At 43.3% G+C, this 27,238-nt stretch overlaps 1 protein-coding gene across 2 annotated transcripts in view; it reads right to left on the reverse strand.

Moving 5' to 3' along the window:
* Window positions 1-27,238, reverse strand: part of LOC122935810 (probable cation-transporting ATPase 13A5) — a 285,360-nt gene that overhangs the window by 227,864 nt on the left and 30,258 nt on the right. For both annotated transcript variants that reach the window (XM_044291709.1, XM_044291708.1), the window contains exons 4-6: window positions 8,246-8,316; window positions 8,089-8,169; window positions 7,200-7,269 (exon numbers count right to left, since the gene is read on the reverse strand). In XM_044291709.1, the coding sequence (XP_044147644.1) occupies window positions 7,200-7,269; window positions 8,089-8,169; window positions 8,246-8,316 (222 nt within the window). The remainder of the gene's footprint in view (window positions 1-7,199; window positions 7,270-8,088; window positions 8,170-8,245; window positions 8,317-27,238) is intronic.

The following is a 27,238-nucleotide window of genomic DNA, read 5'->3' on the forward strand; positions in this document are numbered from 1 at the left end:
GGACCTTATGTACCCACTGCTGGATAATGGTTACCACTTGTACGTGGATAACTTTTATACCAGCATTCCCTTGTTCAGGTCCCTTGCCGCCAGATCTACGTTCGCTTGTGGGACCGTGCGGAAAAATCAGCGCGGCCTCCCTGCCTACCCCCTCCAGGTACCTATCCCCAGGGGTGAGACCCGTGCACTTACCAGTGGAAACCTGTTGCTGGTCAGGTATAAGGACAAGAGGGATGTCCTTATGCTGTCCACAATCCACGGTAACGGCACCACCCCAGTCCCTGTGCGAGGTACCGCGGCAACGGTCCTCAAGCCCGATTGTATCGTCGACTACAATCGGTATATGGGAGGAGTTGATCTCTCGGATCAAGTCCTCACGCCATATAACGCCATGCGCAAAACCCGGGCATGGTACAAAAAAGTTGCGGTCTACTTGGTGCAGGTTGCCATGTACAACTCTTTTGTACTATCCCGAAGCGCTGGCAGCACAGGGACATTCCTCCAATTCTATGAGGCAGTCCTCAAGGACCTGATCTTTTCGGACCGGGAAAGAGCAGGCCGGAGTACCTCGGGAACTGGAGGCGCCCGGATCGTCCCTGGCCAACACTTTCCAGGTGTGGTCCCCCATACTGGAAAGAAGGGACGAACCCAAAAAAAGTGCAGAGTGTGTCGCAGGAGGGGGATACGGAAGGACACCACCACTCAGTGCGACACGTGCCCCGATCATCCGGGCCTCTGCGTTATCGATTGCTTCAGGGAGTATCACACTTCCATGGAGTACTAAATTTTTATAATCCCCAACAGTTCACTAGAGAACATAAAACACTATGGCTCTCAGACTTTGGAGACACGAAAACTATTTTTCTTTCCCCCAAAAATATTAGTTTTAGTGCAGGCATCCTCAAACTGCGGCCCTCCAGATGTTGTAAAACTATAACTCCCAGCATGCCCAGACAACCTACAGCCATCAGCAGGGCATGGTGGGAATTGTAGTTTTACAACATCTGGAGGGCCGCAGTTTTAGGATGCCTGCTTAGTGTCTCCAAAGTCTGAGAGCCATACATATTGGGCATCGTCGCGTGCGTAAAAGTCGTCGCTATAAAAATAACTTTTGACCAAACGCCTCGGATGAACGGTGTTAAAAATATAAAATAAAAACGGTGCCAAAACACCTATTTTTGGGCAAAATTTCAATTTAAATCCATTTTGCCGGTAATAAAGCAAGGGTTAACAGCCAAACAAAACTAAATATTTATTGCCCCGATTCTGTCGTTTGCAGAAACACCCCATATGTGGTCGTAAATGGCTATATAGCCGCACGGCAGGGCATAGAACGAAGGGAACGCCATACGGTTTCTGGAAGGCAGATTTTGATGGACAGTTTTTTTTTTGACACCATGTCCCATTAGAAGCCCCCCCTGATGTAGCCCAGACTAGAAACTCCAAAAAAGTGACCCCATCTAAGAAACTACACCCCTCAAGGTATTCAAAAGTTACTTTACAAACTATGTTAACCCTTTAGGTGTTCCACAAAACTAAATAGCGAATGTAGAAACAATTTTAGATTTTAATTTTTTTGTTACATTGCCTCAAAAAAGAGTAATATAGAGCAACCAAATATCAAATTTACCCCAAAAATAGTCCCAAAACAACAACCACCTTATCCCGTAGTTTCCTAGATGGGGTCACTTTTATGGAGTTTCTACTCTAGGGGTGCATCAGGGGGCTTGAAAGGGTACATGGTGTAAATAAACCAGTCCAGCAAAATCTGCCTTCCAAAAACCATATGGCGTTCCCCTTCTTCTATGTCCTGCCGTTTAGCCAAATAGTAGTTTACCACCACATATGGGGTGTTTCTGCAAACTACAGAATCAGGGCAACCCATTTTGAGTGTTGTTTGGCAGTTAACCCTTGTTTTACTCCTAGAAAAAATTGATTATATTGGAAAATTTTCCAAAAAATTGAAATTTCATAATTGTTTCTCCATCTGCCATTAACTCTTGTGGAACACCTAAAGGGTTAACAAAGTTTGTAAACCCAGTTTTGAATACCTTGAGGGGTGTACTTTCTTAGATGGAGTCACTTTTTTGAAATTTCTATTCTAGGGGTGCAACAGGGGGCTTCAAATGGGACATGGTATAAACAAAACCAGTCCTGCAAAATCTGCCTTCCAAAACCCATATGGTGTTCCCCTCCTTCTATGTGCTACCGTTCGGCCAAACAGTAGTTTACGACCACATATGGGGTGTTTTTGCAAACTACAGAATCAGGGCAACCCATTTTGAGTGTTGTTTGGCAGTTAACCCTTGTTTTACTCCTAGAAAAAATTGATTATATTGGAAAATTTTCCAAAAAATTGAAATTTCATAATTGTTTCTCCATCTGCCATTAACTCTTGTGGAACACCTAAAGGGTTAACAAAGTTTGTAAACCCAGTTTTGAATACCTTGAGGGGTGTACTTTCTTAGATGGAGTCACTTTTTTGAAATTTCTATTCTAGGGGTGCAACAGGGGGCTTCAAATGGGACATGGTATAAACAAAACCAGTCCTGCAAAATCTGCCTTCCAAAACCCATATGGTGTTCCCCTCCTTCTATGTGCTACCGTTCAGCCAAACAGTAGTTTACGACCACATATGGGGTGTTTTTGCAAACTACAGAATCAGGGCAACCCATTTTGAGTGTTGTTTGGCAGTTAACCCTTATTTTACTCCTGGAAAAAATTTATTATATTGGAAAATTTTCCAAAAAATAGAAATTTCAAAATTGTTTCTCCATCTGCCATTAACTCTTGTGGAACACCTAAAGGGTTAATAAAGTTTGAAAAAACAGTTTTGAATACCTTGAGGGGTGTAGTTTCTAGAATGGGGTCATTTTTGGGAGGTTTCTATTATCTAAGCCTCACAATATGACTTCAAACCTGAACTGGTCCATAAAAAGTGGGATTTTGAAGATTTCTCAAAAATTTCAAAATTTGCTTCTAAACTTCTAAGCCTTGTAACATCCCCAAAAAATAAAATATCATTCCCAAAATGCTACAAACATGAAGTAGACATATGGGGAATGTAAAGTCATCACAATTTTTGGGGGTATTACTATGTATTACAGAAGTAGAGAAACTGAAACTTTGAAATTTGCTAATTTTTCAAAATGTTTGGTAAAAAATGTATTTTTTTATGCAAAAAAAATAACTTTTTTGACCCAATTTTAGCAGTGTCATGAAGTACAATATGTGACGAAAAAACAATCTCAGAACGGCCTGGGTAAGTCAAAGCGTTTGAAAGTTATGAGCACTTAAAGTGACACTGGTCAGATTTGCAAAAAATGGCCCGGTCCTTAAGGTGAAAATGAGCCCGGTCCTTAAGGGGTTAAATATTAAATAAAGGTAATTTTAAAAAGTCACTCTTTTCATATATGCTACTTACTTCTAAAACGATTGTGACAAAGTATCTTCTAAGAAAACTTTAATGCTGATAGTAATTTTATATGCAGGAGAAAAGCCACAGGCCAGGTACTGAACCTGTTTGTTCAGGCAGTATGACTCTGTTTTCTTTTTTGCGTCAGCCTGGGGCAGCATATGAAATAACTGTTTATAAGACTGAAATGGCTGCTACCGGTACTGCTTGAGGTAACATGTGAGAGGTGGTTGACTCAGCAGAAGGCGGAGAGGTAGCACCTGGTCAGACACCGAAGTAGCAGGTTCTCACTGAAAGCTATGACAAGCTGTATACACAGTATATGCTGGTAATAAAGCACCTCCCTTTTGGTAACAGGAAAACATTTACACATTTTGCTTTGATAGTAAGGTCTAAAAATATGGCTATCTATTTTTATTCATATTGCTTGATGCTAAAGACATGTCTCTCAGTATATAAGCAAGCAAGAATTTAGCTTGCCATACTTGCAAGTGTGCCTGAGGCCACAGTTCTCTCCAACTCCACTCCCCAGTCATAAGATGACTGCCATGAGGCGAGTTAAGAATCTCGCCTCAGGCAGCAGTTTTCACTATTTTTGAGGGGGAAGCTTCCACACAGCAGTTAAACACTCCCAGTGAATGCTGCCAGTGTTCCCTTAAAGCTGCAACACCCTTCCCCTCCTGGAGTGCTGGGAGCTGCGGCCCTGTCACTCACCAACCACTCAGCTCCCCGTGCTTCTCCCCTTATTCAGGCCAGCAGCGCACACAATGGTGAAGCAGGGAGACTTCTCCCTGCTCGTCCATTCAACCTAAAGGCACAGATCATGCTTCCGGCCTGTGTGGGAGAAGCCTGCAGCCTGGAAATCTACATATGCTCCACCCACACAGTGCTGCAGAGCGATCTTTGTCTCCAGGGTAGAGAGGACTGAGCTTCAGGAACGGAGACGAGGTGAGTAGGTACTGTGTTGTTTTGGGGGGGTTTTAAACAGAGAGAGGGCATTAATACTATAAGTGGGGCACAGAACAGAGGGGAGAGGGCATTACTACTACAAAGGGAGCACCATGGGCATTACTACCATAAGGAGGCAAAAAGGGCATTACTACTACAAAGGGGGCACAGTGGGCATTGCTACTACAAAGGGGGCATAGTAGTCAATCCACACCCAATCGGCATAGCTCAGAACAGAGCAGTCCTCCTGGATTCAGGCCTCCAGCCTGGCACAAGGCTCAGATTCCTGTACAGAGCTTTCCAGAGCTCCAATGTCAGAGACACCTTTTTATGGGAAGTCTTTATCACCTACTGACTCCAATTAGGATAATGGAATCAACACCTTTGACCCAATGCTGGGTATAATTACCAGATGTTGATTCAGTTACATATTTATTCCCAGAATTTTTGTACAATCACTCAGAATTGAAAAAGCTTGTTGGAAGAACGAGTGAAACGTTTTTAAGAAATCTACAGTACGTCCAGTTGCCTTGATTTATTCTTTACAGATATAATGTCAGAGAGAGATCATTCCCCACACCTGACACTCCTGGCTGTTTTTTATAGGCCTGACAAAACCCAGCCTGGAACGTAGTGAGTAGTCACCCAACCAGCACTTTGACTACTAAGAGTAAGAGTAAGAGCCGTCCCGGATCAGCTATTTACAGCAATACTAAATAGCAAAGTGTCAAACAGAAACTGCTGATCACACATGAAAACTGGCTCTTACTCCACCGAGGTTCCTGGCCTCCACATATCTATCATCTACGATGATTCCTTGTACTATCTTATATACCTCCCCCTTTGTTCAATCTTGAGGGGGTAAACACATGCCATACAGTATACCCGGGACAGGGCATTTGCACTTCCCTGTAACCGGCCTGCCCTGTGTTCTACGGAGAACTTCTGTAAGGACAGGAACCACCTGGTGACTTGGGCATTTCTCTCTTTGGCCCGGCTCAACCACTTGAGAGGGGAGTGGTCAGTCACCAGGCAGAACTTTCTCCCCAACAAATAGTAGCGGAGAGACTCGAGTGCCCACTTGATAGCCAAGCACCTTCTCTCTACTATATTGTACCTGGTTTTGGCTGGGGTAAGATTGCGGCTTAGGAAGACAACGAGATGCTCCTCCCCGTTGACTTCCTGAGTCAATGCCGCACCGAGGCTTACTTCAGAGGCGTCCGTCGGTACTATGACGGCGTCCCTTCAAGAGCCCTGTCAATGGTGCGGCCACTGCAGCAAAGTGGGGAACAAACCTCATGTAATAACCTACCATTCCTAGGAATGACTTTACTTGCCTAGTGGTGACAGGTCGGGGCCAATTCCGAATTTCCTCTATTTTATTCACTTGAGGTTTGATAACTCTGCAGCCAATGACATACCCCAGGTACTTAGTCCCCTATAACCCTATTGTGCATTTTTTTGGGTTAGCGATTAACCCAGCATTATCTGCACTTCCTAGAATGTTCTGTGCGGGGCAAGAAGAAGAAGGAGGAGGAGGCAGAGCCACCAGCATAGAGTTCCATGGGAGAGGTACAGGGAGGCACACTAAGGACGTAGGTAACACTACTACATGATTTACACTACTTTTATCTGTTGTTTTACATAGGACTGCAGGTAACACTACCACATTATCAGCACTAATGTTATCTGTGGTTTACCTGTGTTACCTGTGATGTTACATAGGACTGCCGGTGATATCAACAACATTATCTGTACTTGTACCGCCCCAGATCTGTCAGGATAGTCTCGTGTTTGGTTTGGCTTTCGTACTATTTTTTAGTGTGAGGGGCACCATTAAAATTGTTGCCTTAGGCAGCAGAAGAGCTAGAATCTAGAATCGGCCCTGCTGCTAATCATGGCCAGTGTCTTCATCATCAGCAGCATCATCCTCCTACACAAGTGACTCCTCCTGCTCTTTCTCTTCCTCCAGTGATATCTGCCTATCCTCCTCTTCATCCTCCACTTTCTCTTCCATGCGACTTTCTCCATATGGGTCCGCAAAAGCTACAGGGCAGTCAGCAAGATGCAAAAACTTTTATTCTTCTGCCATCCCTTCTTATATCAGTGACAGGTTGGATGATTGCAATTGGGCACTTGTGGGTATAGGTATCCACTATCTCAGATTTGAACTATCTGGACTACTGGTAGTTTTGGGTGATGGTTGTGTGAGTCGCAGTCCCTCGCCTTGCAGCAGGGTCTGTAACATAGTTTTCTACTGATAACTTTGGTTCAAGTGTTTTCTTGGAGCTGTATGGTGTTGACCTCTCTGAAAAATCCTGTATAGGTAACAGGAGGAGGAGCTCTGCCGTCCGCTTCCTCCCCTCACTATAGATACTCTCTAACTCCCACTCCTGGCCAGAAACAGGAACAGCCCACTCCTACCAATACGGGAGGAACTGGGTGGATAGCCCTGGTTCTACCAATCTTTTGCTATCCATATCGCTACTGACTGGTTCTTATGGCCAAAAATATGAAAAAATGCATAACATTACAACACATTGCAGATACCCCCAGATTCTGGATTACTGCACAATATCTTACCACCGTGCATATTTACAGAAAACTTTGAGTACCAGTATTGCAATCTGAGCAGAAACAAACCTTGTGGGACAACTTTGATTCTTTGTAGTGAAGATACAGTTGCCTTTAAATAGTGAAAGGTTCAATTAAATAATTTGTTGTGTTGTTACCAAAGATATACAATACTTCATAGTCACTGGACTACATTTCATACAAGGATATACTTTTATATGAACTATACTGAAGAGGAATGCATTCTATTGCAAAATCTTACCTCCTTAAATAGTAGCTTCAATATTGGGGTTATTTCGACATCAATTGTATTTGGCCCACACAACTTTTGTCTATAATTACAATATAAAGTACAAAAATAAAATATTAAAGGGGTTTACTGGTACTTAACTATTGATGACATATCCCCAGAAATTGGTCATCAATACCAGATTTATGGGGATCTGTCACCCCACATGCCTGTTTATGGCAGCCACTGGGTCTGGAAAATATTTAGTGGACAGAGCTGGAAGCACAAGGTTCCATCCACTGTATAGTGACCTAGCAAGGTGCTGCAGTTCAGTTAAAGACATCTGTTATATATGATTTTAAAGTGTAATTGCCATTCTTCTAATGTGCAACGTCAGTGAGAGGGAACAGTATGAAAATACACTTTATTTAGAGAACTTTATATTTACAGTATATGAGAAAACTTGCCCTGGAATATCCCCTAGTAGAACTCTCTAAACAAGCGTTGCTAAGGCATGTTTGTCTAAACAGTACAGAACAGCGCTCACAGTGAAAACAGCTGGGTTAATTCTTTTTCCCTCCCTGCTGACTATATATTCCTAGAAATGAACATATGTACTAAGCATATATATTTGCTCTGCCCTTCTGTATCCCTGACATGGTAACTAACCAGCCGCCAGGAGATGCAGGGCAGATCGTGCAGTTAGCAATGGCTATTGAGGAGGAGAGACAGATACAATTGTTAGGATTATTTTTACCTGAATGAAATCTATGGCAGCTTAAAGCTGTCTTCATTTGGGCCATAAAACTGTCTCAAAAGGAGATAAACTCCCTTGGAGGAAAGTGGTTAGGGTGGCTTATCGTAGGTTTTATCAACATAATATGGGAAAAGTAATAAAAATGGCTCATAGAAACATTGGTACCTGGCTGTTTGTTCTTCACTGCTTAATCCCAGTCCATACTTTGCATGTATGTCAGAACATGAGAGATTCTCTTCCAGAACCCTTAAAATAGATAGACAGACATATTATACATTCCAAACTGGTAATAAACATAACAAAGCTTGTACACCACACTCACCCAATTTTCTGAAACATGCTTTCTGATGGATTCCACATATAGCGAGTCCTCTGTACTCGAATGTATCGTACCTGAAAATTCATTTCCAAATACTTTACAAAACTACCAAAATCATTCACATCACAGTTTGGCTACACAATATAAAAATACAGCTCAACCTGGACATATCCCCATTTTCACCCAGGCAGGCTGCCTGACAATAGCATCCGGATCATTTCATACTTCGATGCTCTCCGCCGCTCTGCACTGTATCGCACAGGGCAAGGGCTGTTTGTTTATATTTTTTACACTGATAGGCAGATGCTTCCACCTAGCAGCATTCCTGGTGACGTCACCGGCACTGATGGGCCGGCTTTAGTCCTGCCCTAGCCATTTTACTGGCTAGGGCAACACTAAAGCCCATTAGTGCTGGCGACATTGTGAGATGTGGAAACAGCTCTCCTTGTTTGAACCTTGTTTGTGTAGATTAGATTAAATTAAATGTTCTGGATTGACATTCTGCTGTTTGGCCACAAGATGACGCTGTTTCCTAAACTGTGTGAACAGAGAATCTGACGGCATCCAGGTGTGAGAGCCTCCCTCAGTGACCAGAGCTGCAGCTAAGTGAAGCTGATCATGTCCAAGACCCTGATTCTATCCAGAGTCACCAACGGATGCAAAGCAGACCCGGGTTAGTAAGATCGTGCATGCACCTCATCACAGTGTTGGCGCCTAGAGACTGAGACCAGACCTGTAGTTAGTTAGGGTTTCTGTTTCTGTCAGGTCAAACGTGTTACTACTGTTCATTTCAAGGACTCCATAACTTAAAGTGACATTTCACATTGGAGAGCTGATACAATTCTAGCAAACTCAAGCCAGGCTGGCGTTTTTTTTCTCAGGAAGAATACTCTGGCACATGCTACAGGACCAGTTATGGGAGGGGGAACACTGTAGAACTCGGTAAGATTGTAAGCTGTTGTGCTGCACCTCATGATAGCCCGAAACACACCCATACAGTGGTTCTTGTTTTTAGGGTAATAACAGGTAAGGTGTGGCAGTTTAGTTGTGCCCACCAGTAGGTAAATTACTGCACTTTCCTCCTTCATCCATCAGAGGGCGCCGTGCTATGCAGCACAAGGGTCTCAGCCTTCAGGCTGGGTGTATGTAAATTTATTGTATGTTCCCAGCATTTGTGGTTGTGTTTATTGCCACATTCAAGTAAAATTTTGTTTTGGCAAAAGCTGGTGTTGGGGTTGCTTTCCTCCTTCGTGACTTCACTGTATCCTGGGGAGCCCACCCCGGTACACGGCTAACAACATCACCAGGATCACTGCTAGGCGGTAACCTCCTCCTAGCTTTCACCATGGAGAGCCCGGTATGTCACCGGATCTCCCCAAAAAGTAATTTTCCCTGCGTGAAATGCTCCGATGCTCATGTCAGAGGGGCTGCCTGGGCGAAAATAGGGATATGTCCAGGTTCAGCTATGAACCCGGACAACCCCTTTAAATACAATGGAGGAGCAGGGAGTTTACAACCCCCTGCCCCACCATATTCAGCCATAGCCCACAGTGCATTTGGGATCTCAACACAGGCTGATATGATTGACGTTATTGTGCTCATCAAAGCCATGCCACCAACAAAACAGGCCATGGGTCAGAAAGAAATTGCAGTCTGGCGTGCTCTATTCTTTGTGTAGAAGAGGTTAGGAGGTTATTTATTTTACTATTTTTCAGGCACACTTTTGCTGTTTTTGAGGGATTAAGGGGGCACAATCACTGTGTAAGGGCTGTGAGGGGTACTGTGTTATGATGCACTAAAAAGATACAACTACTGTAAAAAGTAAAAATAAAGCACTAATGTGGCCACAATTGCTGTGCAAGGCAGTAAAGGGGGCACTGTTATCTTATCACTGACATGTTTATTAGACAAGTCAGGAGATTTAACCCCTTCTGAGCTGTCAGTGTGACTGAGGTCAGTGATATCAGCAGCAGTCACTGGTCTCATCTGTAAATGTGTGCTCTCTCCTTCTTGCACACTGCATATAGTGATATGTGACCACCCCCATACAGTGATACCACTGTATACTGTATATACTGATGTGTGACCCCCACCACTGCATATAGAGATCTGTGACCCCCTGCACCCTGTGTATACAGATGTGTGACCCCCACCACTGCATATAGAGATCTGTGACCCCCCCTGTATATTGTATATACTAATGTGTGACCCCCACTACTGCATATAGAGATCTGTGACCCCCTACACACTTTATATACTGATGTGTTACCCCCACTACTGTATATAGAGATCCGTGACCCCCTGTACATTGTATATACAGATGTGTGACCCCCACCACTGTACATAAAGATGTGAGACCCCCTGCACACTTTATATACTGATGTGTTACCCCCACTACTGTATATAGAGATCCATGACCCCCTGCACACTATATATACTGATGTGTGAACCCCACCACTGTATATAGAGATCTGTGACCACCTGTACACTGTATATACAGATGTGTGACCCCCACCACTGTACATAAAGATGTGAGACCCCCTGCACAATGTAAATACTGATGTGTGACCCCCACTACTGTATATATATAGATCCGTGACCCCTGCACACTGTATATACTTATGTGGAACCCCCACCACTGCATATAGAGATCTGTGACCACCTGTACCCTGTATATACAGATGTGTGACCCCCTGTACATTGTATATAGAGATCTGTGACCCCTACACACTTTATATACTGATGTCTGACCCCCCACCACTGTATATAGAGATCCGTGGCCCCCTGTACACTGTATATACTGATGTGTGACCCCACCACTATATATAGATATCCGTGACCCCCTGTACACTGTATATACAAATGTGTGACCCCTGTACACTGTATATACAGATGTGTGACCCCCTGTACACTGCCTATAGAGATCTGTGACCGCCTGTACACTGTATATACAGATGTGTGACCCCCTGTACATTGTATATAGAGATCTGTGACCCCCTGTACACTGTATATACAGATGTGTGACCCCCACCACTGTACATAAAGATGTGAGACCCCCTGCACACTGTATATACTTATGTGTGACCCCCACCACTGCATATAGAGATCTGTGACCACCTGTACCCTGTATATACAGATGTGTGGCCCCCATGTACATTGTATATAGAGATCTGTGACCCCCTACACACTTTATATACTAATGTGTGACCCCACCACTGTATATAGAGATCTGTGACCCCTGTACACTGTATATACAGATGTGTGACCCCCTGTACATTGCATATAGAGATCTGTGACCCCCTACACACTTGATATACTGATGTGTGACCCCAGCACTGTATATAGAGATCTGTGACCACCTGTACACTGTATATACAGATGTGTGACCCCCCTGTACACTGTATATAGAGATGTCTGACTACATTCGTTCCACCTTTTTCCCCAGGTGAAAGTCATATATTCATAGATGGAAAGCAGAAAAGAAGAACCCGCGCTGACTTTATTCCTACTTATAAGAATGCTGATATTGTCACACTAGATGTAGCTTATAATACCATATAGTTTCTAGTGGCTATTTGGGTAACTCTATTCCCGTTAATTCTTATGGCACCCAATCAATTGGTGCACTTATCCTGTCAACAGTACGTGCGGTAAATGTGGCAAAAGGTGTAATACTGTTGCGGTCGATTGTAGTAGTGCTGTACACTTACTGTTATGTACCCCGCTCGGTCCGTTCCTGAAAAATCCGCTGTTGCTGATAATCCTATTCTCTTGTCCTGTTCTATCTTCAGCTTGCTTTGTGTTGCGTGCGCAGCTCCCGCCGGTAGCTTGCACTCGCACAGAACAGCCGTGTTAGGTTCGTTGTCCTGGAAACTTGTAGTGTGACGTCACACCCGAAGCTACGGAAGCCTCTAGGGTACACAATTCCCCCGACGCGTTTCGGAATAGACGTATTCCTTCCTCAGGGTTGACTGTAGAGCCCGTTTAGCCGATCTTTAAGCATGCAGGTTTCCATGGAGACGTCTTTTGTTTACAGGACAATAGAGAAACAATGCAAAAACTTCAAGGGGTACGAGGGGACATAGAAAAAGAGGTATATAGTTGTTTTATGATTTGTGTTCAATTAGTTTGAGTCCTTTTGGTTCTTTTAAACTATTTCTCCCCAGATTATCAGACTCCAAAATATGGTTGAGGTATATATTAATTAGTTTGGGGAAAGGGCCTGATTATTTGAATAGCCTTTTTATTATAATTATTGGCCTTACATGATAGTGTCTTGCTACTTGCTGTCTATATAAAAAAAAAAAAAAGAAATGCAAACAATTCGATTTCTTGGTTCAGGCCTATAGGAGCCAGGGTGTTTAGGTTATAGATCCACTCGCTCTCTTTGCGGGACATTGCCTTTATATAGTCACCTCCTCTGGGATCATGCCTAACTTGCTCTATACCTCCAAAGGATGAGCCTTCAAATTTACCCTTATGTTTTTCCGTGAAGTGGCGTGATAGTGGATGACCCACACATTTTTTACTTATGTTTTTTACATGTTCCCATATTCTGACCTTTAGCTCGCGTTTCGTTCTCCCTACGTACACCTTCCCGCACGGGCACTTTATATAATAAATAACCCCCTTTGAAAAGCAGGACAGGTGTTTTTTTATTTTGTAGGAATTGTTTTCACTGATAATTTCCTTGATAGTGTCTTTTTGTTTGGACGCTAGACAGGCCTTGCATGTTCTGCAAGGAAAAAACCTTTTTTGTCGTCTGGTATAGTTGCCTTTTTGTTTTTCCCTTCAGTTGTAGTTCTAATTGATGGGGCTATTAAATTTCCCAAGTTTTTTGATTTCCTAAAAATAAATTTAGGAGCCTTTGGTAATTTTTCCCCAATGATTTTATCGTGTTTCAGGATGTCCCAATGTTTTTTTATGATTTGTCTAAACTGGTATTCTTTTTCATGATATTGGGTTATTATGGGTATATCAAAGTCAATGTTATCCTTAGGTGTGTTTTTTTCGCTATCAGAAGTTAGATCTTTATTTTATTTTTATTTTATTTTTTTCTGAATCAATGATTGCCGCTCTATTTTCATAACCTCATTTTAGGAAATCAAAAAACTTGGGAAATTTAATAGCCCCATCAATTAGAACTACAACTGAAGGGAAAAACAAAAAGGCAACTATACCAGATGACAAAAAAGGTTTTTTTCCTTGCAGAACATGCGAGGCCTGTCTAGCATCCAAACAAAAAGACACTATCAAGGAAATTATCAGTGAAAACAATTCCTACAAAATAAAAAAAACACCTGTCCTGCTTTTCAAAGGGGGTTATTTATTATATAAAGTGCCCGTGCGGGAAGGTGTACGTAGGGAGAATGAAACGCGAGCTAAATGTCAGAATATGGGAACACGTAAAAAAACATAAGTAAAAAATTTGTGGGTCATCCACTATCACGCCACTTCACAGAAAAACATAAGGGTAAATTTGAAGGCTCATCCTTTGGAGGTATAGAGCAAGTAAGGCATGATCCCAGAGGAGGTGACTATATAAAGGCAATGTCCCGCAAAGAGAGCGAGTGGATCTATAACCTAAACACCCTGGCTCCTATAGGCCTGAACCAAGAAATCGAATTGTTCGCATTTCTGAAATTTCTTTATATAGACAGCAAGTAGCAAGACACTATCATGTAAGGCCAATAATTATAATAAAAAGGCTATTCAGGCCCTTTCCCCAAACTAATTAATATATACCTCAACCATATTTTGGAGTCTGATAATCTGGGGAGAAATAGTTTAAAAGAACCAAAAGGACTCAAACTAATTGAACACAAATCATAAAACAACTATATACCTTTTTTTCTATGTCCCCTCGTACCCCTTGAAGTTTTTGCATTGTTTCTCTATTGTCCTGTAAACAAAAGACGTCTCCATGGAAACCTGCATGCTTAAAGATCGGCTAAACGGGCTCTACAGTCATCCCTGAGGAAGGAATACGTCTATTCCGAAACGCGTCGGGGGAATTGTGTACCCTAGAGGCTTCCGTAGCTTCGGGTGTGACGTCACACTACAGGTTTCCAGGACAACTAACCTAACACGGCTGTTCTGTGCGCGTTCAAGCTACCGGCGGGAGCTGCGCACGCAACACAAAGCAAGCTGAAGATAGAACAGGACAAGAGAATAGGATTATCAGCAACAGCGGATTTTTCAGGAACGGACCGAGCGGGGTACATAACAGTAAGTGTACAGCACTACTACAATCGACCGCAACAGTATTACACCTTTTGCCACATTTACCGCACGTACTCTTGACAGGATAAGTGCACCAATTGATCGGGTGCCATGAGAATTAACGGGAATAGAGTTACCCAAATAGCCACTAGAAACTATATGGTATTATAAGCTTCATATAGTGTGACAATATCAGCATACTTATAAGTAGCAATACAGTCAGCGCGGGTTCTTCTTTTCTGCTTTCCAACATTAGGTCTTCTCCTATTCTGTGGGCTGTTTTTTGGCAATTAACCCCATAGCAGAACCCTGCAGCCACGGGGCGCACACATAATTTGTTTGTGTGAGCTCATCTCCACCCCACTCAATCCAGACGGCAGCGCGAGTGTTTATTCATTGCTTCTACATATCCATAGATGACTACTAGGCTGTCAGCTGGAAGTAAGTTGTGTGAGGATAGACAGGGGGCTCCTCGCTATGTGAGCAGATCGATTTGTACAAATGTATTTATCAGAGTCCTTGTGCAACAAAGGGCTGCCCCCCTTTCAAAAGATCCCCCGCCTCCGGCAGTCCGTGCACCTAAACAAAAATCTCTGACAGCTCAGAGCTGCCATAGATTTCTGGCTTCATTTGAGTCAGAAAACTGGCGAAAAGGAACATAAATTTGTTGGGGTGACTGGTCACGCCCCTCCTTGCCATTGCCACAACCTTTTATTTTTTAAAGGCGCAGACAAGGGAAATGATAAATCTCCCTCACTATTCATTCTGTTCATGGCTTACCCCCCCATCCCAGAAACATATGTGTGGGACGGGTAGTAAACTCTTTTTAAAAAACGTACGGCAGCTCTCACCTGCAGTAGTAGAATCACTAGAGGTGCACGGATGCCACTCCTGGGTGCGGTATATACAATAAGAAAGAGAAGAAAATCCAGCTCTCTCCGGTGAAAAAATGAGAAACTTTAATCCAGCAAGTTTAAAATCCATACAGGTGTACAAAAAACAGTCAACGTGTTTCAGACCTCAGAGAAATATGGGTCCTTCCTCATGACAAACGATTTTAAACTTGCTGGATTAAAGTTTCTCATTTTTTCACCGGAGAGAGCTGGATTTTCTTCTCTTTCTTATTGTATAAACTCTTTTTACTGCTGGGACTGGGGCGTTCCTTCTATTACTATGTCTGTACAGCTTACTGCTGGGACTGGGGCATTCCTTCTATTACTATGTCTGTACAGCTTACTGCTGGGACTGGGGCGTTCCTTCTATTACTATGTCTGTACAGCTGACTGCTGGGACTGGGGCATTCCTTCTATTACTATGTCTGTACAGCTTACTGCTGGGACTGGGGCGTTCCTTCTATTACTATGTCTGTACAGCTTACTGCTGGGACTGGGGCATTCCTTCTATTACTGTGTCTATACAGCTTACTGCTGGGACTGGGGCGTTCCTTCTATAACTATGTCTGTACAGCTTACTGCTGGGACTGGGGCATTCCTTCTATTACTGTGTCTGTACAGCTTACTGCTGGGACTGGGGCATTCCTTCTATTACTATGTCTGTACAGCTTACTGCTGGGACTGGGGCGTTCCTTCTATTACTATGTCTGTACAGCTTACTGCTGGGACTGGGGCATTCCTTCTATTACTATGTCTGTACAGCTTACTGCTGGGACTGGAGCATTCCTTCTATTACTATGTCTGTACAGCTTACTGCTGGGACTGGGGCATTCCTTCTATTACTGTGTCTGTGCAGCTTACTGCTGGGACTGGGGCGTTCCTTCTATTACTATGTCTGTACAGCTTACTGCTGGGACTGGGGCATTCCTTCTATTACTATGTCTGTACAGCTTACTGCTGGGACTGGGGCATTCCTTCTATTACTATGTCTGTAGAGCTTACTGCTGGGACTGGGGCGTTCCTTCTATTACTGTGTCTGTACAGCTTACTGCTGGGACTGGGGCGTTCCTTCTATTACTATGTCTATACAGCTTACTGCTGGACTGGGGCGTTCCTTCTATTACTGTGTCTGTACAGCTTACTGCTGGGACTGGGGCGTTCCTTCTATTACTATGTCTGTACAGCTTACTGCTGGGACTGGGGCATTCCTTCTATTACTATGTCTGTACAGCTTACTGCTGGGACTGGGGCATTCCTTCTATTACTATGTCTGTACAGCTTACTGCTGGGACTGGGGCGTTCCTTCTATTACTGTGTCTGTACAGCTTACTGCTGGGACTGGGGCATTCCTTCTATTACTGTGTCTGTACAGCTTACTGCTGGGACTGGGGCGTTCCTTCTATTACTATGTCTATACAGCTTACTGCTGGGACTGGGGCGTTCCTTCTATTACTATGTCTATACAGCTTACTGCTGGGACTGGGGCGTTCCTTCTATTACTATGTCTGTACAGCTTACTGCTGGGACTGGGGCGTTCCTTCTATTACTATGTCTATACAGCTTACTGCTGGGACTGGGGCATTCCTTCTATTACTATGTCTATACAGCTTACTGCTGGGACTGGGGCATTCCTTCTATTACTGTGTCTGTACAGCTTACTGCTGGGACTGGGACGTTCCTTCTATTACTATGTCTATACAGCTTACTGCTGGACTGGGGCGTTCCTTCTATTACTGTGTCTGTACAGCTTACTGCTGGGACTGGGGCGTTCCTTCTATTACTATGTCTGTACAGCTTACTGCTGGGACTGGGGCGTTCCTTCTATTACTATGTCTGTACAGCTTACTGCTGGGACTGGGGCGTTCCTTCTATTACTATGTCTATACAGTTTACTGCTGGGACTGGGGCGTTCCTTCTATTACTATGTCTGTACAGCTTACTGCTGGGACTGGGGCATTCCTTCTATTACTATGTCTGTACAGCTGACTGCTGGGACTGGGGCATTCCTTCTATTACTATGTCTATACAGCTTACTGCTGGGACTGGGGCGTTCCTTCTATTACTATGTCTGTACAGCTTACTGCTGGGACTGGGGCATTCCTTCTATTACTATGTCTATACAGCTTACTGCTGGGACTGGGGCGTTCCTTCTATTACTGTGTCTGTACAGCTTACTGCTGGGACTGGGGCGTTCCTTCTATTACTGTGTCTGTACAGCTTACTGCTGGGACTGGGGCATTCCTTCTATTACTATGTCTATACAGCTTACTGCTGGGACTGGGGCATTCCTTCTATTACTGTGTCTGTACAGCTTACTGCTGGGACTGGGGCGTTCCTTCTATTACTATGTCTGTACAGCTTACTGCTGGGACTGGGGCGTTCCTTCTATCACTATGTCTGTACAGCTTACTGCTGGGACTGGGGCGTTCCTTCTATAAATATGTCTATACAGCTTACTGCTAGGACTGGGGCATTCCTTCTATTACTATGTCTGTACAGCTTACTGCTGGGACTGGGGCATTCCTTCTATTACTATGTCTGTACAGCTGACTGCTGGGACTGGGGCATTCCTTCTATTACTATGTCTATACAGCTTACTGCTGGGACTGGGGCGTTCCTTCTATTACTATGTCTGTACAGCTGACTGCTGGGACTGGGGCATTCCTTCTATAAATATGTCTATACAGCTTACTGCTGGGACTGGGGCATTCCTTCTATTACTGTGTCTGTACAGCTTACTGCTGGGACTGGGGCGTTCCTTCTATTACTGTGTCTGTACAGCTTACTGCTGAGACTGGGGCATTCCTTCTATTACTGTGTCTGTACAGCTTACTGCTGGGACTGGGGCATTCCTTCTATTACTATGTCTGTACAGCTTACTGCTGGGACTGGGGCATTCCTTCTATTACTATGTCTGTACAGCTGACTGCTGGGACTGGGGCGTTCCTTCTATTACTATGTCTATACAGCTTACTGCTGGGACTGGGGCGTTCCTTCTATTACTGTGTCTGTACAGCTTAGTGCTGGGACTGGGGCGTTCCTTCTATTACTATGTCTGTACAGCTTACTGCTGGGACTGGGGCGTTCCTTCTATTACTATGTCTATACAGTTTACTGCTGGGACTGAGGCGTTTCTTCTATTACTATGTCTGTTCAGCTTACTGCTGGGACTGGGGCGTTCCTTCTATTACTATGTCTGTACAGCAGTTAATGATAATGTCTGAGGGGCTCTTGTCTCTATGGGAACACAGGTGGGCGGGGATGTCATGTGACCACTCCTCTGAGGATGCTTGCTGCAGTGCATGCTGGGATTTTTACTTTCACTTTACATCTGCTCCTCCCACAAATCCTGTCTGAGGAGCTCCTCCAGGGAAATGTGTCATGGTGAACAGATTAGAAAAATGATATATAGCCAGGACATTTAGCTTTAGATATTAATACTTCATGGTTTTGGCTATTGTCTGGGGCACTTTGGATTTTTTTTTAAAAATTTAGGGTGGCCAACCCCTTTAAGGGGACATATATGGCCATATTTACACATCATTTCACATCAGTGACTGTGAACCAAAACAAGAACTGGAGGCTGCACAGAGATAGGGTGTAATAAAAACATCTGCACCTGTTCTGGGTTAGGACCCGCATATGGATTTGGCTTACAATCACTGATGGAAATTGCTGACTGAACACTGACTGTGTGAATATGGCCTTATTCTGCTAAAGCCACTAAGGGTGCACTATAACTCTAAAAATGAATAAAATGAACAATTCCAATTAGAGAAGACATTACCTGTGAGCCCCTGGATTTAACTTATGATAATCACTTGCACATGTGTCCACCTTTACTTTACCTCAAAATTGGTTTAAATGGGTTGTCTGGTTTCAGCAAGAAACTGGACTACAGTAGTGCAATGCTGAGGCCAACAACTCACTGCACTGTTGCAATGTTGACGTGACATCAGCTCGCCAGCCATGTGAACAGAACCCTGCCAGGATAACTGAAGTAAACACGTTCAGGAAAACATCCCTCGGCACAAGGAACCAGCTGGAAGATCCAGATTTATGTAGGTTGTCAGTAGTTTATTAAGCAGAAGATACAGCGCATTTCAGGGAGTTATCTCCCTTTCATCGGGTAAAAACTGCATGTATAACATATTAACGCTTAAAGCAGGTTTATATACACATAAAAATGTATTGGAGATTGTATCAGATTCATCCTGACGCATAACGTGTTCACCTTTGAAGGCACTCTGTATGTATAAACCAAAGGGATTGCGATGGGGCACGCGTTTTGCACCCAGTTGTGCTAACCTTTTCATGGGGTTCTTTAAAGACACATTAATTTACAAGTCAAATTTCTGGACAGACAAAATTATTTTTTATCGCCGCTACATCGACAATCTAATATTTATATAGAACGGCAATACCCCTTCAATTGAAAACCTAATTTCACATCTGCATGTTACCAACTGGGGTATCGCCCTGTCAGGGACATACAATCATTCAAAAATTGAATATCTAGATTTGGAACTAAGTATTAATGCAAGGGAAATAGTGACCCGTACTTTTTTCAAGAAAGTTGACTGCAATAGCTATTTAGACTACTCCAGCTCTCATCATAAGAAGTGAAAGACAAACATCCCTTTTAGTCAGTTCAGACGGGTGAGACACAACTGCTCTGGGGGTGAGGATTTCACTGTTCAGAGCAAAATTATCTGCACAAGATTTCTTTAAAAAGGATACCCACCCACAATCATTTAAGCAGCTTTTGATAGAGCCAAAGCCTTTTCACAAAATGATTGTTTATCTAAAAACAAAAGTGAAAAGAAACCTATTAACAATACCGCAGGAAGCAGCAGTAATACAAAGGGTGCATGGAGTACTAACTTTATCACCAGATACAACAGTCACCATAATTATATTAGGGACGTCCTTTCAAAACACTGTCATATTCTCAAGCTAGATCCCCACTTACCCAAAATTCTGCCCACCCGATACCCACTCACGTTCAGGAGGGCCAAGACGTTCAAGAACATACTGGCCCCTAGTATCTTATGACCTCAGAGACAGTGCATTTCGTCTCCATCTCCAACAGGGCAACTATTGGGCAGCATTCAGTGCCACCTCCCCAAGTGTCTTTGTTGTAGCTCTATTTGCACATCTACTGCTTTTCGTAGCAACTATAACGGTGACCTTTTTTCAATCAAGAGTCATCAACACTGTGGATCGGCTAATGTAATTTACCTATTGGAATGCCTGTGAGGCCTACAATATATAGGACGGACTATCCAGACTTTATGGAACAGACTTAATAAACATAGGTCTAATATTAAGAAAAAGTATCTCCAGCACAGCGTTCCTAGGCATGCAGCAGAACATCACCAGGGCCTTTTTTTTTCCGACTTTAGAATTTCACCCATAGAGCAAGTGAATCCGGACTGCCGTAACATCATCCAAACATTATGAAGACGGGAGATGTTGTGGATGTATAAGCTCAACTGCCTCCACCCACATGGTCTGAATGAGGCCTTTGATATTAATTTGTAAGATATGGCCTCCACTTCTGAACATTTTTTATTCATTTTTTTATTCATTTATTTACTTAGCTGTTTTTAATACACTGACCAAAAAAATAAACGCAACACTTTCGGTTTTGCTCCCATTTTGCATGAGCTAAACTCAAAAATCTGAAACATTTTCTACATGCACAATAGACCCATTACTCTCAAATATTGGGAGGGAAGGGAGATGCAAATGAGCTCTTAACACGCTCTGCCTCTAATGCCACCAGATGTAAGGCAGCTATCCAATAAGTCAATGTTCAGCTCTTAAAATAAGCCTTGAGACATGATTTGGATATTAAATAAGCCAGCATCCCATCTGCAGACAGCTGTTTCGGGATGATTGCCCCTCATCAGTGCAGAGCAGAGAGCACTGGCTTAACTGGGTGAGAGGCCTGTGTCCGGGCAAGGGGGGAACTAACTCTCCTTAGGGAGAGCACCTCCTATCTGTCTAAATCTGTGTTAGTGAGCACTTCTCCTTTGCCGAGATAATCCATCCCACCTCACAGGTGTGGCATATCAAGGTGCTGGTTAGACAGCATGAATATTGCACAGGTGTGCCTTAGACTGCCCACAATAAAGGCCACTTTGAAATGTGCACAGTTTTGCCTTACTAGGAGGTGGGTCAGAAAACTAGTCAGTATCTAGTGTGGCCACTATTTACCTCATGCAGTGCAACACATCTCTGTTGCATAGAGTTGATCAGGTTGTCGATTGTGGCCTGTGGAATGTTGGTCCACTCATTTTTAATAGCTGTGCGAAGTTGCCGAATATTGGCAGGAACTGGAACACGCTGTCATATACGCTGATCCAGACATGTGGGTGACATGTCCGGTGAGTATGCTGGCCATGCAAGAACTGGGACGTTTTCAGCTTCCAGGAATTGTGTACAGATCCTTGCAATATGGGGCCATGCATTATCATGCTGCAACATGAGGTGATGGTCGTGGATGAATGGCACAACAATGGGCCTCAGGATCTTGTCACGGTATCTCTGTGCATTCAAAATGCCATCAATAAAATGCACCTGTGTTCGTTGTCCATAAAATACGCCTTCCCATACCATAACCCCACCGCCACCATGGGCCAGTCGATCCACACCATTGACGTCAGCAAACCGCTCACCCACACAACGCCACACACGCTGTCTGCCATCTGCCCTGAACAGTGAAAAACGTGATTCATCCCTGAACAGAATGCATCTCAAACGTGCCAGACGCCATATGCCCACTCAAGTTGGTTACAACGACAAACTCGAGTCAGTTCCAGATCCTGATGATGACAACGAGTATGCAGATGAGCTTCCCTGAGACGGTTTCTGACAGTTTTTGCAAACATTCTTTGTTTATGCAAACCGATTGTTGCTGCAGCTGTCCGGGCAACGATCATGGAGGTGAACATGCTGGATGTGGTGGTCCTGGGCTGGTGTGGTTACACGTGGTCTGCGGTTGTGAGGCCGGTTGGATGTACTGCCAAATTCTCTGAAACGCCTTTGGAGACAGCTTATGGTAGAGAAATGAACATTCATTGCACAGGCAACAGCTCTGGTAGACATTGCTGCAGTCAGCATGCCAATTTCACACTCCCTCAAATGTTGCGACATCTGTGGCATTGTTCTAGCATAGGTACTGACTGGATGAGTCAAACTCTCCGCACCTGAGACTATTGGTCACCATTTAAGTGGGTTTAAGCCTTTATGAACGTTCAGTAAGCCATAAAAACAAGCCATTTTTGGATATGGAGGCAACAAAAAAATCTATCTGTTTTGCTGATGAGTTTTGATTAAAGGGCCTGTGAGAGTATTTCATTCAGCTCTTTTTTGTCTAATGTCAAGGGAAACGGATGCGGACAGCACTCCGTGTGCTGTCCGCATCCGTTTCTTCGTTCCGAGGCCCCGCAAAAAAATATAGCATGTCCTATTCTTGTCCATTTTGCGGACAAGAATAGGCATGTCTACAATGGGCTGCCTGTCCCGAGGCACACGGGCGGCTTCCATTTTTTGCGGATCCGTGATTTGCAGACTGCAAAAAACGGAACAGTCGTGTGCATGAGGACTAAAAGTGGAAATAAGGGATTGTAACCAATATATAGATACTGTATGTGTCTCAGTATTCTGAAGGATTGTAAGTATTACAGCATTTTGCCAACTAACCCCTTGACATTAGACAAAAAAGAGCTGAATGAAATACTCTCACAGGCCCTTTAATCAAAACTCATCAGCAAAACAGATAGATTTTTTGCTGCCCCATTGATGTGAATGGGTCCGCACCGGAGCCGCAAAAACTGCGGCTCAGATGGGGACCAGAAAAACGGTTGTGTGCATGAGGCCTTATCTGAAGGTTTTATTATAATAGAATGGTCGGATTCCAAAGCTCTCAACCCATCCCATTTTTCCGTTGTCATATTGCTGTGCCCAAATTTCTGTCCATCTAGGGTACCTAGTTGCTTTATGACCATCTTTAAAAAGGGGAAGTGTCCCTTCTGTTATGGTCCCCCATTGTATTGGCCAGCCTCTGGATTCAGGAGCGCTTTGCTCCGATCAGGTGACACTGGGTGGGTGTGGCCTCAATATACCAGGGGAGGGGTTTTGTGTTTAAAAGTCCACGGCTGCGGTGGCCGCTTCACGGCCGTACTTGTGCCGGAGCGCTGCCTCTTTGAGGGTGGGCAGCAACAAACCGCCTTGATAACTGAAAAAACAAAACTATGCTTTTGATAAGCGGCTCCTGAGGAGGTTTAGATTTAGGAAACACCTCGAGGCAAGGATGTATAAGCAATTAGCATAGTCAGATTATCTCAGCTTCTATATGAGCAGTTAACGGTAGTAGTTAAGAGTCCCTGACTGGGCGCAAGTGTGTGTATGGGCTGATGCCAGCAGTGTGGAGTGTCAGCGTGTCTGGTGTATTCAGCCTTCTAGGTGATACAAAATAAAGTGATTGAATATCACAGAAGATACATTGTAGCCAGTCAGGTATTTTAATTAAATGGCATGCAGCGTTCAGCCTGTGTTTTTTTCATCATACCAGGCTGATGCTGCGGCTTATGATTAATGGCGCAGATTGTATTGGTTTCTAGCTGTGGGGATGATCAGCAAGTTTATAGAAGCTGTGAATTTGTGAAGTAGTCCCACATCTACACTGCAATCTTGCCCCATTGATTGACACACACAAGAGTGAAAGTATTTATATCCCCTTCTGATTTTTATCTTTCGATTATTAATATATATTTTTTCTAACATCCCCAAATCACGGTAAGAAATTTTATTAGCATTGTCTCATTATTCTTCTCAATGACTATCATTATTAGTATTATTTCACCAATCACATAACACCTTGTTTGATATTATTGTTTTATTAACCCTTTCATGACCAAGGGTCATTGATGCCCCAATGTCCAGGTCAAAATTTTCAAATCTGACATGCGTCACTTTATGTGGTAATAGCTTTGGAACACTTTTACTTATCCATGCCATTCTGAGATTGTTTTCTCGTGACACATTGTACTTCATGATAGTCATATATTTGAGTCAATATATTTCACCTTTATTTAGGAAAAAATCCCAAATTTACCAAAAATGTGGAAAAATTCACAGTTTTCCAAATTTCTATTTCTCTGCTTCTAAAACAGAAAGTGATACCTAATAAAATATTTATTACTTAACATTCCCCATATGTCTATTTTATGTTGGCATCATTTTGGAAATGTCATTTTATTTTTTTAGGACGTTAGAAGGCTTAGAAGTTTAGAAGCAATTCTTATAATTTTTATGAAAATTTCCAAAACCCACTTTTTAAAGGACCAGTTCAGGTCTGAAGTCACTTTGTGGGGCTTACATAGTGGAAACCCCCATAAATGACCCCATTGTAGAAACTACACCGCTAAAGTTACTCAAAACTGATTTTAAAAACTTTGTTAACCCTTTAGGCGTTCCACAAGAATTAAAGGAAAATGGAGCTGAAATTTCAAAATTTCACATTTTTGGCAGATTTTCCATTTTATATATTTTTTTTCTTTAACACATTGAGAGTTAACAGCCAAACAAAACTCATAATTTATTACCCTGATTCCGCGGTTTACATAAACACCCCACATGTGGTCGTAAACTGCTGTACGGGCACACGGCAGGCGCAGAAGGAAAGGAATGCCATATGGTTTTTGGAAGGTAAATTGTGCTGGATTGGTTTTCTGAACGCCATATGTTTTTTATTTTTGTGCCGATCGTCTTGTGCAGGTGCTCGTTTTTTGCAGAAAGTGTTGAGGTTTTTATTGGTACCATTTTTGGGTACATAGGATTTTTTGATCATTCATTATTACACTTTATGTGGCAAGGTGACCCAAAAATTGGCTGTTTTGGAACAGTTTTCATTTATTTATTTTTACAGCGTTCATCTGAGGAGTTAGGTCATGTGATAGTTTTATAGAGAAGATCGTTACGGACGTGGCAATACCTAATATGTATACTTTTTCTTATTTATTTAAGTTTTACACGATAATAGCATTTTTGAAACCCAAAAAATGATGTTTTAGTGTCTCTATAGTCTGAGAGCCATAGCTTTTTTATTTTTTGGGCGATTGTCTTAAATAGGGTATCATTTTTTGCGGGACGAGGTGACGGTTTGATTGGTACTATTTTGGGGGTCATACGCCTTTTTGATCGCTTGCTGTTGCACTTTTTGTGATGTAAGGTGACAAATATAGCTTTTTTGGCACAGTTTTTTTAATTTTAATTTTATGGTGTTTATCGGACGGGGTCTATCATGTGATATATTTATAGAGATGGTCGTTATGGACGCGGCGACACCTAATATGTGTATTTTATTTTATTTTTACTTTTATTATTTTCACTTTTTTTTTATCAGTTCCCTCTTGGATCTTGAAGATCCAGTGGGGCTGATAGTTGTACTATACTTTGCAATGCTCTTGCATTGCAAAGTATAGTACTTCCAGATTGCCTGTAGGTGGCAGCACTGGACGCCTTTGCCATGGCAACCAGACGCTTTTGCAAAGCGTCCGGTTGCCATGGCAACCATCGGGTGCTGCAATCACAGCGCTGCAGCCCCGATGGTGGAGAGAGGGAGCTCCCTCCCTCTGTTAACCCCATGGATGCCGCAACCGGGGCATCTATAGGGGTTACAGGAGAGTGTCAGCATAGAGCTGACACTCTCTGCTGATGGCGGCGGCTCAGTAATTGAGCCGCCGCCATCGCACACAGCAGGGGGATCGGGGGGGCAGCGCAGGAAAGAGGGGGGTTCTGGGAGGCTGCCCATAATATCGAGGGAGGCTGGGGCAGGAGGGGCGGCTTGAAAATTAATGCAGGGGGGCGGGGAGGCGGCGGACCGCATAAGTGCAAGAGATGGGCACAGATCAGCGGGGCACAGATGAGGGGGCACAGATCTGCACTAAGTGCTTGGAGGGGCACAGATCGGGGGGCATGAGTTACACTATCTGCTTTCAGACTCTGATCTGCAGAGCGCAGATCAGAGCCTGAAACCGGCATTTAACACTGCCGCGATCCGACTGGTTAGTCTGCACAGACTAACCAATCGGATCGATTGCCGGCAAGGGGCCACTCTGATTGGTCCCTTGCCGGCATTACTGCACTGTATGCTGTCCGTGACAGCATACAGGGCAGGGGCAGAAGCTTTAATCCAAGCGCTTTGCAGCGCTTGGATTAAAGAGCTGCCAGAACGTTTATATACGTGGTAGCTGCACGGGGTATGTGCAGCTATCACGTATATATACAGATTGCAGACGTGAAGGGGTTAATAATGTCCCTTGCATCTCATTTATTCTTGCAATAATTTATCCAACCATGTAACAATCTGACCTGTCATAGTTTACCAATCGACTGTCATGATTAATATATTTTTACTCTTTTTTACCACCTGTCACCTCCATCATTATTATTATCAGTCATCATCCCTGCTCATTTATAATCCTTCCAGCCATCCCTTCATTCCTTACTTCTGTGAGCTTATGTCCCTAGTCTACACTCTTACCCCACATTTGCGAATATAGTATAACCCCTTGACCATTATATATTTTTTTATATTTCATATATTATTATTACCGTATATACTCGAGTATAAGCCGACCCGAATATAAGCCGAGGCCCCTAATTTTACCCCCAAAAATGGGAAAAATTATTGACTCGAGTATAAGACTAGGGTGGGAAATGCAGCAGCTACTGGTAAATTTCAAAAATAAAAATAGATACCAATAAAAGTACATTAATTGAGGTTTTAGTAGGTTAACACAAAATTCCCTACTTGCAATACTGTTATTGCTTTCTTCTGCTCTTGACACAACCTTGAGCTTGAAACCAG

Source organism: Bufo gargarizans, chromosome 4, assembly GCF_014858855.1.
Source record: "Bufo gargarizans isolate SCDJY-AF-19 chromosome 4, ASM1485885v1, whole genome shotgun sequence".
Lineage (NCBI taxonomy): Eukaryota > Metazoa > Chordata > Amphibia > Anura > Bufonidae > Bufo > Bufo gargarizans.